Consider the following 11,638-nt stretch of genomic DNA (forward strand, 5'->3'; position numbering starts at 1 on the left):
CTGTGAAATTTCGACTAAAATTAAAAAAATAATAATTATCAAAATCAAAATAAAAAACAATTAATATTTATTGAGATAAAAACATTAGAAAGACTTCTTGACTCTACCTAATTTTTTTTACTTTATCTTTAATTAAAAAATATAAATATTCTTTTACATTTTAAAAACAATTACCAAACTCTTTCTTAAAATTATGAAACTTATGTATTTAAAAAATAAAATAAATTCGAAAAACCATACTTTAAATAAAATACCACAAAATTTTTAATACCGATCAATACACTAAAGACTCCTAAATTTCATCTGCTATGTTTGACTTGGGTCCGATCTTAAGAACTTCCATACTTGTTTAATTAATTAACTTCCATACTCTCAAATTAAAAGAGCTCGAGTAATTTCTTCGTCTGTACCTTTGTTTTAATTTTTTCCTTGATGTTTATGTAACATTTCTTTCAGGGGAGTCAACCATAACTTACGGAATGGTTTGATTTTTTTATTTGTTTTTAATTTTTTTCGGGGAAATCGAACCCGAGCAAAGTCCGAACGTGAGCAAATTTTCTCTGTTTTGCCTGTTTTACCTCGACCATGGCTTCGGCCTCAGGGAGGGGGCGGTGACGAGAATTTTATAGGGCTGGGAGGAGAACTAGGGTTCAAGGTGGGAGGAGGCGCCTGCACTGTGTATTAGGTAAGAGGATTTTGAAAAAAAATTCAAGCTAATTCTGGATTGAGCTTTTTTTACTGTTATGTCAAGTAGGATTTTGAATGGGTTTTTGAATTTTTGTTTTGTTTTGCTAAAGAAAGATGTTTGATGGCTGTTTTTTCTTATTTTTTTAGGGCTAAATAATTCTGTTTAATTTATATATAATCTCTGGAGCCAGGAGTGTAGTTGTTGCTTAGAATTAGAGTCTAATCACATACTTTGTTCCTTGAATTTGTGTGCATTTATCATATAAGTAATTTTAGTTAAATGCTTATTTCCTTTCGAGGTCTTAGTAGAGAAATTGTGTTCAGATTTTTCTTGCATTCGATGTGATAGCATAGAAATGATCAGAGGTTACTTTGCTCTTGCTTTATAGAGCAGAACTCGATGCTTGATATTCATTTTGTGTTCAGAGCAGAGAAGAGAAGTAAATGAAGTTTGATTTCTAATTGTATATTTTGAAGTCTTGTGAATATTCTTCGCATTTGAAGTCTGAACAGAGAAGTGGGTTTAGTTGTTCGAGGTGTTAGGAAAGAAATTCGAGTTTAAAGTTTGCAATTTTTTTTTCTTAATTATAAAGTTTTGCTGCCATAGATTTTCGTTATATTGCCTTCTCGAGGTGTACGTCGTGAGTGCGTTTTAGTTGGCTTTAAGGCAAGCATGTCACAGCTGAATTTACACAGAAATTGCAGAGGAATTTTCTTTATGGCCGAAATTAAATACAATATATGGTAGAGGAACTTTTTATTTTTCACTCTTGAATGTCCGCTTTAACCGAATAAACATATGCTTTCCTATTCGTGTGGGCGCACACCCGTGCTTTTCTAAAGGAAGGAAAAAATATATCGTTGTCATAAGTGTTAGCTCAGCCGATTGAACCATTAGCCCAATGCATGTTGCATTGCTTCTTTCTTTTCTGAGAAGACACTTAGTCTCAGAAGAGTAACGATTAAAAAAGGAATCTTGGTAAATTTTGAGCTTGGCTTTTACCTTTATGATGGTGGTCTTTGGTTTCTCTGTTTTCTCAATTTATGGGTTGGTTTGACCCATTTTTTCTCTCTCTTAACTCAGAAGGCATGATATTCTTCCGTGTTATGAGTGTCTTTTTGGTGGTAGTAGCACCATAACGCAATCTTATAGGTTAAAGTATTTTTTTCCTCTCTGTTATCTTAGAAGGCATGATATTCTTCCGAGTTATGAGTGTCTTTTTGGTGGTAGTAGCACCATAACGCAATCTTATAGGTTAAAGTATTAGGTTTACCCAGTAAGGCGAATGGTTCTAGTTTTAGTCTTCGGTGGGGGTATGTTGGTAGCCTTATCGCTGATCGCATTCTTGTTTGAAACATGAAGTCTATAAGCTTTAGACTTGCCTTCACCACAAAAGCCTTAGCATGACCAGTTTCTAATATAATGAGTTAGTTAATGTTTTCTTCGAAGTTCAAGCGTGGAGTGTGGGGGTGTTATTGAATGTATAGACATACTATTTTATCATGATGTGCTGCATTGGTAAAAAGGCATGTGAACCCATCATCAGGAAGGGTGGTCACTGTGTTATGGAATGCAATGCATCCTCAGCGAATCAAGGTTGAATTGAGCTTTTTGTCATGTTGTTTTGTGTTTAAAATGGTTACTAGGCCATGTTTATGAACTTCAGCAGTGCTTACATATGTGACAAATTGAACAACGAGGAGCTAAATGTTGTAAATGGAGCCCTTAGGAAATTGATGAACTATTGGAGGGAATCTCTATGTAGGGTTCTAGTAATTTGTTTTATTGCCATATTGTTGTGTTGAATAAGCTCAATGCAGGTGGGGGGAAGGTTTCAATGAGGCAAACTGGATTGTTTACTTCATGAATCATCATCCATGAAGAGAGAGCCATACTATCAATGTTAAAATAAATAGATATTGATTAATAGGAGTCCCTTATATGGGATTAATGAATTGAGAATTTGAGATACAGTGGCATGTATTTAAAATTTTAAATACATGTCGGGGTGATAAGTCATACTATTTTTGGAAAAAGGGATAACGTATCATTTATTGCAACATGAATGTGCATTTTAACTTATGGATATTATTGCATAATAGCTGTTTATAACATTATGACAATAATTATAATATACCCTAGTTATATTACAAGTCACTCCCCACCCCTTAAAAGCTTTATCCCCAAAACATGGGAAAAAACATCTCTTTAGATAGAATGAACCATCTTCTTGCTTGCGTATTTGGTAAGGTTGAGGACATAAAGCAATATGATTTTTGAATCCTTGAACAATATTGCTGCATTGTAAAAGGATTAATCCGTCCTAGGTGGATTCCTTGTGGAACTCTTTGTTGATAATAAGCCATGATTACTTGATTAAATCTAGGTTAATGTTAACCTGGGAATGTGGTTGATTATAAAGGTACTTCATTTAGGTTTCCAAAAGTTTTGTAAGAACTAGAATGAGAAATAGAACTAGAAAGTAAATTGGGTTTACCCCACTATGTGTTTAAGCTAAGAAAATGAAACGAGGAGAAAGAAAAGAAAGATATCACATAGGCTAAGAAGATTTAAATCACCTGTATGAGGAGCCATAAAAGTTGATCCTCCCACAATGCTCCAAAACGTAGCTCTTCCTACATAACTCTTGGAAATCGCATTATGAAATGAAGCATTTTTCTACACAATAAGTTCAACCATGCAATTAACCAAACACGGTAATACCAAAAATGGAAGATCAAGTGTGGTCTGAGTCATGAGATTGTGTTGGTAACCTCCCTTTAGGTGTGATTGAATAAAATCCAAGGGAACACTAGGTGTGGAGTGAGGAAATCCTAGATACAAAGCAATTGATTCAACAAAGGATAGAAACCAAATACATAGACTCTAGAGAGAGCAGGTTTGTGAGGGAAACTTCAAATGGTAGAGGGTTGGAACATGGAAGGGACAGTGGGCCTAAGCAACCCAAGAGCTTGAGAAGGAGATTAGGGAGATCTATGGCACAAATCTCAACGTAGATTCAACACTTGAGAGAGATTGAGAAGTTGTCGACAAACCATAGGTTTTTCACCGGTTTAAGGGTTTGCTTCCAAGGGCTAGGCTGATATGTGGGAGAGAGTCACCTCTGCCAAGTAAGTGGGAGATCAGATTTGAACAAGCCATTGTGTCTATTTTCAAACAGATTTCAGAGAGTTGGAGACCTCTTGAAGGCATCTCTAACTAACCAAAGGATCAAATGATTCACATTTAAGCATGCATTCCAAGGTTGATCCAGCTAGGAAGAAATGTCAAAGGGAAAAACCCAAGAAATCCTACCAAAGACCCCTTGATGATCTAGACCAAGGGGTCAAGGACCTCCTTTAGGTGCTAGACATTGAAAAAGGAAAACTGCACTCATATCTCTAGACCTAGGCAACGGTCAACACAAGGAAGGCTAACCAGCACATGTAATCTGTCACAGAAAGTGAGAGGCCTCATTCTCATCCACGTGTGTTAGGTATATGGAAGTGTCTTTGAAACATTACACATGCTGCTAGCAAACAGGGGATGGGTGTATTGTGAGAAGCTAGTGCGAAATGTACACTACAATTTTCAGGATCCATTGCAGATGAGATGCTCGGACTTCTGTTAGTGAAATCTGTTAAGGTACCTGTAGATGTAGTAGTCTGTCTATCCTTCACATATTTAGTTGCAAGATAAAGGGATCTGCAGATGGAGAATGTGATAAGGAAAGCCCTTTCATCTTAGGAAAGAAAAGGATGAGCTCCTGTGCAAAGCGATATATAGTTAATTTACTCATTCTGAAGCAAAATAATCTATAAGGATATGAGTTTTACATGGAAATTCTTAGAAACACTTAGAACACTAAATGTAGAGAAGGATAAAATGTAATAGCCAACCAAAGTTGACATCGGGGAAAGATGTCGTAATCTCTGGTGGCCGACAAATTAAGCAAACATGAAATTCTTTGAAGCTTATATGTCTTTGTACATCAGAAAACTTCTTCCAACTAATCAATTGCTCTTTCTAATTGTAGACAGGAGTAATTCCTCTTTCCACATTATGCGATTTAATTTGTTGATTTGATGGTCATTCTTTATATACTACAGAACAGTTCCTTATCTTATTTCACAGGATTCTTGGAAGGGATAACACTATATTTTGAAAAGTGGGTAATGCTGAGCAGCTTTGTTAAAGGAAACTCAAGGCCAGCTCTATCCAAGTCCTTTTTGTTGTTCTTATCCCGTGTGAACTATGATGGGTCAGGGGCAATTGAGAAGCATGCTGCTTGCCTTGAAGAATCAACGAACTTCTTGATGCTGCTAAGAGCTTTAGAGATACTATGCTTTTTAATTTGGGTCCATCCTTACGAGATTGTTACTAGTTTAATTCATAACATCTGTTCCCTCTAATATCATCTTCTTCTCTGTTGGTTAGTCATGCATGACTTCTGCGCCTTAACATATGGTGATTATGCTGTTCAAGTCAACTGATGTAATAGAGGCAGACGGCAAAGTCCTGTTTTAGTTTAAGAATAAGAGTACGAGAGAGTTCATTGAGGACTGGTATATGAGATTACTGCACAAAAATTAGAGATTAACTGGAAGAATCTACAGGGAGCTTAATTGTAATCTTATTGCTGCCATTAATGAATTGATTGTTAATTGTTGCCAGTTATATTACATCACTGTCATTTTCAATTTCTGCTGTCTTTCAACTGTACATCATTGGTTTTGTTTTTTATGCTAATATTTCTCTCCTTATCCTTGTATTCATTGTATTAATCAATATCGTGTCTCGCAAAAACCACCATAAGCTTTTATTCATGTTTTTTGTTGGTTTATTATAGGAAAAATATTTGGGTTTACCAATGTATGATTCATTCTTTCCTTGATGATGTGCGGAGATACTGTTTGAAACATTGGAAAAACAAAATATACAATGCTGTTCTAGTCTAAAAGCACAATAGATAAAACTAATTATGCCATTTGTTTAAATTAATTTTTATTTTATATGTTTAATTACCACAATTATATTATTATTGTAACGATAGTTTGTTGATAATATTTATAGGTTCCTTACTGAGATGTCTTAGACAAATATCCACTTTGTTATATTTGTATGGCACATTCATTTATGTATGTCCATATCTGATTGTTACTTAGGTGATTAAGTGTTCGTTGGCTTCTTATGTAGAATACCAAGCACAATGGGGCGGAGGTCAAAGTGGTGTTTTATTTTGGATCAACAAGTACAAGACTTAAGTGGGAAGAAAGTGTTTTCTCAGACTGATTTGATGTGGAGTGAAATTCTTAGAACGGATAATTCTCTTGACCGTGTTGCGCTCATTCCATATTCCAGATTACTAGACTTCATCAAGGGGGAAGAAATGAATCCTGATGCACCGTGTAAGTTTATTCGGCATCAGGCAAGATCATATGAGGTCCTTGATAATTCCAGTGTGAGGGTTTCAAGATCAAATGTTTATTCTGTGTAAGTAACATTGTATTAGATTTGTTGAAAACTGTGTTGATTTATATGAATTAGTTAAATCTGATGCGTAGACAATTGGAACTATTCAGCTATCGTTGTTCTTATGGACCGGAAGATAAAAGGACCAAACCGGATCCTCCTATAAGAAAGCGGCGGCAAAATATTCAAAAGAGAGGATGTGGGTGCCATTTCATTGTGAAAGAAATGATTGCCAGACCAGGGGTTGCCATAATTACATACAACGCATATGTCCATGAGGATAAGAATGGCTGGCCATGTCATGGGAAATTGGATAAGTCTGGTGATCTGAGTGCTAGGAATGCACCTCGACTTCCAAGAGAAATGGTGTTATCAGTGGAGGCGATGTATAATTTGGGATTGCCAATCAAAGTGGTTTATGAGCAACATATTTTGGAGGTGGCAGAGGGCAGATATGATGTTGGGCTAAAAATTATTCAGGATGGACATTTGCTGCAGAGGGACATCATCAACATTTGTAATCGTTTGGCCAAAGCTAAGTTTCAACTACACAAAAATGACTCGACGAGTGTTAACTTATGGTACCAACATGAGCACAAGTCATTCTTTTTCTTCCAAAGGCCAGATGCCGAAGACATGCCATTTATTATTGGCATTCAGACAGAGTGGATGTTGAGCAAGATGGTTGAATTCTCACACAATAGTTTTATTGCCATGGACTCAACATTCAGGACAAACAAATATGGGGTGAGTATTCATGGCAACGTTCTAGGGAACCGAATAAGGTGCATATGTATAATCAGTGGTGCTAGCGATTTATTTTTTTGTCTTAACTATTCACATAGAAATTTTGTTAATGCAGTATCAATTGTACACCTTGCTCGTGTTTGACACACAACAGAATGCTCTTCCTGTTGCATGGGTTGTCTCATCACAGAATAGATTGTCAGACATCTTACGGTGTTTACCAGCACTCATGGAGAGAGGTCGACAAGTTCAACCTACATGGACAATAAATGCCTTCATGACAGATGATGCATTGGTTGACATTGATGCATTAAGGTATTCATTATAATTGATGCCCTGCTCAATTCATTGCTGTTTATACTTCATAAAACGTGTCTTATTTGTTGTAGTGCTATAACTGGATCTCGAGTTTTGCTCTGCGTATGGCACTTTAGGAGAGCATGGTTGAAGAATATGGACAAGTTGGCCACTTGTGGGAAGAATGCTCGAAAGATGTTTATAATGTTGGGTGACATCATGAATTCTTGTCATGACCCAGATGCGATATCCCAAGCTATGAATGCATTCTATATTGACTTTGCAGAAGAGAAGCGGTTCTTGGAGTACTTTTCAACAAATTGGATGGTGGGCGAAAAATTCCGTAAGCATCTACTCTGGGATTTGTAGTGCATTACTTTATGAATCATTTGTTGTCTCAGGTAGATTTTGATAAATTTGATAATTGTTGCAGATATGTGGGCAAAATGTTACATAAATTTCTGTCATGCCAACCAAGAAACAAACTGTTCAATTGAATCCTATCATTGTTTTCTGAAAAGAAAATATCTTTGTGATCGTAGAAAGAAGTCTCTACAGAGAATGGATTGGTTGATCTTCACATTACTAAAAAGGGTGGAATTATGTTACTGGAACATGGCTTCTCTGAAAAATTCTAGTCTTGTAAATAACTATAGGTTGGGGCACATGTATGAAACATCTGTAGACAAAGCAAAAAGAATTCCTGATGACCATTGTGTTCGGGATGAGCACATTAAAAATGCATACTGGGTTCAGAGTCAGTCATCATCGAATAGATACCTTGTGTTGTTTTTTGGGCAGATTTTCAGTTCATGTAATTGCTCATGGGCATTGAGAGGCAACTTTTGTAAGCATGTTATCAAAGTTAGCACGTTGTGGGGGGACATGCAGGACCCCAAGGAAATGATTAATTTAACTAGACAAGATATTAATTTCGACTGGCTAAGCAATGTATCTAATCTTGTGGTATGTAACAATGGTGTTGAAGAAGATAGTGTTGTAAATGCCAATGATAAAAGTACAAAGCAAAACATTGCTGAAATTGAAGATGATGACTGCGATGGTTGGAAGTGTGTCAAAATTTTTGAGGAATGCAACAGAAAATTGCAAATGATAATGTCTCAACCTCCACAAAATTTGTCAAAGGCATTATTGCTGAAAAATCTAGTTGACAAGCTTGTAAAGGATGTTAATGAGAATTATATAATGGATTTTGACCTCATCAATGATGGTAATGAGCAGACATCAAAGCGGAGGAAGAGACTTGTAAGCTCCTAAAAGGGACATTCCAGATATGCAGAGAGAAAAATCTTTTATTGAGAAGGCTCTGAAATGATTTTGATGTTGTGTATGTAAGCAGTACAGGTTTCTTGATGGGGTTGCTGAAAGATCTAGTTGACAAGCTTGTGAAGGATGTTAACACAAATTGTATAATGGATTTTGACTTTATCGATGATGGTAATGAGCAGACTTTGAAGCAGGGGAAAATCTTTCTCAGCTTCTAAAAGAGGAATGGCAGATATTGAAGAGAGAAAAAGCTTTTCTTTAGAAGGCTCGGAAGTGATTTTGATGTTGTTTATGTTAAAAGTACATGTTTCTCGATGGTTGTTGACAGGGAAAATCAAACCATTCATTGGATTGAACTTCCCTATAGTGACTCCGGACATCACTCTGGCTGCAGTTTTTTCTATAGGTTTGCCTCCTAGCTTTAGCAAAGTACATCTTTTTTACATTGGTCATATTTGGATGTCTACTAGCAGAGAATTTTGATCTTGTATTTAATTGCCAAAGCTGTAAGTCTTTTCTGATTTATTAATGTATATTTTTTCAATTGATTGTACCACCAAAGATTGTTGAGGTAGAGTTGTTTATGAAAGTATATTGTAGTTCGGTTTCCTAGAAAATGTTCATTGTCTCACTATGCTTGCAAGCATGTTTGGAAACTGTGCATGTAATTCTGTTGAGGGAAGCAATGACACATATATATGCAAGATTGCATATTTTTTGTGTAGTTTTCCAATGCATATTGAAAAAAAGTGGGCTCTTAATTACACCCTTTCAGAAGAACTAAAAAAATTCTATCTAATACGCAAACATTGATCTCTGTACAGTAAAAGCATTGTATTAATGCATCTTTTCTGAAGTCATTCCTGTCTGGGAGGTATGGCAACTGTTGTTACATCAAATGTTAGTAAAACTAATGGCTGGTGTAGAGTTGCCAAGATTGAATATTTTTAAAAGTGTACGAGTTTCACTTAATTTAAGAATTGTCTTTGTTCCTGTGTGTAAAAGTATTTCCTACTCTTTAGTTTACCTTGCATATTACAATAATTTGATTTGATTCGAGTCTCTTTTAGTTAACTAAGGAATGAGTACAGTCAGAATTTTGTCACCAAGTTCATTCGCTTCATGGGTATCGCAGTTAAAATAAATATTATGTTTTCTATCTCTGTCATGCTACCACAGTTTTAACTTTTACTGTTGATATCTACAGTTATGTGATTGCAAATTTGAAGTATTCTTAGTTGTTGATACTTATAGCTAACGGAATTGTACTTCTGCTAATTCATCTCACAATTTCAGGCTTTAGTTGCAGCCTTCGCACATCACGAAGCAACACTAAAAATAAATCTGCCGAAGTGTGCTCAAAAGGTTATTGTAGTAATATAGTATAATATTAAAACGTGTTGAGCAATAATTTCTCTCTACTACATTCTTGTTCTTGGGCAATAAATTCATTTTCAATAGATAAGTGTTTGTCTGTTTCAAATGTGCACTTATTTGATTCTCTATCATTATAAACGATCATCAATATGATGTGATTGAACATTGTCATGTTTGTCATTTTTCATTGTACTCCACTAGTGAGATCTGATCTATGTTCTTTGAAGAAACTTCTACAGCTTGGATCAATTTTTTAGGGTTCACCATCTTTGGATAACAAGACATTTAGTGTTTGAAGGAGCGACAATTCTTTGACATCCCATTTGAAACTGGGTCAAGTGGATGTTTCCTTTGTATACATATACATATCCTTGATGAAGAAAACTCTGCAAATAAAGCTTTGATTGCTAGTAAACAGTTTCGTTAGAAGATTTTCCGTGAGGATCACATTATTTGTGGAGCCATCTTTGGCCTAAATTCTGATGTCCTATGTTGAACATGAAGTAAAAATGCATTAGCACTCCCTACAGGCATGTTTGTTCTAATGTCATCACTATTCTTGTCGAGCTAAAAAACTGGTCAATAGAGGCACCATCCTCTGTTATGATTAGTGCCATCTTTTATGATTGATAATGTCAACTGTTTCATTTTCGATGCAGTCTGATATGATACATTCCCGTTCTTTAATACATTCATTAAGATGTTGATACACCAACATACATTGGATCCATCACTGGGGGTTTAAATGTTAACAGTTATGGACTCTGATGTTCTGCGATGGAATCTCCCTCTTGTCAAACATCAATATATATATATATATATATATTTTCACTAATAAACATTTGATACTAGAAATACATGATACACTGGATTCTACTTTTGTATGCCTTGAGTGGTTTGTTTTGTGTGTGTTGGTACCAGTTTGCAGATTAAGATGTACAATAAAGCTCATATTTCCAATGATGGTCTGTGTTAGACAATGTCGTCCGTAACACCAATCAATTTTAAAATTTGACACTCGCATGAGTCATTATTACCTCACTCTTGGAGGTTTGTTTTGTGTTTTAATCAGCTTGCAGATTAAGATGTACAGTACGTAAATATTTCCAATGATTCTTAGTAAGGGGTCTATGTTATATAGACAATGTCATCCATAAATCCAATCAATTTCATAAGTTGACAGTCATATCAGTCGTCATTATCTCATTCTTGTCTATATCAAATGCATTTGCTACAATTGAGTTAGAAGTTATCAAAATTGCTGGTTCATGATACTAATGTTTTTCTTATCATGTTAATGCCTTGATAATACATTATCGTAACAAGATACTTTGCTTCTTTGTGAGAAAGAATGAATATGCAAGACAAGACATTTGGGTATGTTCTCTTTAACAAATCTTTTTTATCTCACATGTGACGTGTTCCCTTCTCATTTATTAAAAGAAGCCAAAAACTTGTATGGCAAACAAAATATGAAACATCAAACAATGAAGCCAAAGAAAATACGAAGCATCAAACAATGAAGCCTAAGAATGTGCTTTCTGTATAACAATATTCCCATTACAAGCTCTAAAGAATCAAAGTACATTTTTTTTTCATGAGAATCAAAGTACATCCTATTCAAGCACGCTTTACTTTTAATGACCACCTTAAAAATATGATATCTAGTCTTTCTGCATATTAAAATACTCACATGAATATTAAAATTCTCACATGATGCATTGGTATATATAATTGATGTGATGTATGTTTTTTAGGTATTTAGTCTTC

The 11,638-nt window shown here is 35.2% G+C and overlaps 1 protein-coding gene across 5 annotated transcripts; it reads left to right on the forward strand.

Annotated features, from left to right (window-relative positions):
- Window positions 1-354: 354 nt before the first annotated feature.
- On the forward strand, window positions 355-10,265 carry LOC149194688 (uncharacterized). Of its 5 annotated transcripts, XR_016254556.1 has the most exons (7): window positions 356-685; window positions 5,885-6,181; window positions 6,271-6,907; window positions 7,023-7,222; window positions 7,297-7,547; window positions 7,638-8,997; window positions 9,788-10,265. XR_016254556.1 is itself a non-coding variant. In XM_089405131.1 (6 exons), exons 2-6 carry the CDS (start codon window positions 5,898-5,900, stop codon window positions 8,480-8,482), a joined length of 2,217 nt encoding a protein of 738 aa, XP_089261257.1. In that variant the 5' UTR covers window positions 355-685; window positions 5,854-5,897; the 3' UTR covers window positions 8,483-9,044. The 5 variants fall into 5 exon arrangements, 4 of the variants coding, with proteins under 4 accessions (XP_089261257.1, XP_089261258.1, XP_089261259.1 ...); XM_089405131.1 differs by lacking the exon at window positions 9,788-10,265 and having other exon boundaries at window positions 355-685; window positions 5,854-6,181; window positions 7,638-9,044; XM_089405132.1 differs by lacking the exon at window positions 9,788-10,265 and having other exon boundaries at window positions 355-685; window positions 7,342-7,547; window positions 7,638-9,044.
- The last annotated feature ends 1,373 nt before the right edge of the window (window positions 10,266-11,638 follow it).

This window comes from Pinus tabuliformis, chromosome 2_2, assembly GCF_031772625.1.
Source record: "Pinus tabuliformis cultivar Carrire ecotype Pingquan chromosome 2_2, CPIR1, whole genome shotgun sequence".
In the NCBI taxonomy this organism is placed as follows: domain Eukaryota; kingdom Viridiplantae; phylum Streptophyta; class Pinopsida; order Pinales; family Pinaceae; genus Pinus; species Pinus tabuliformis.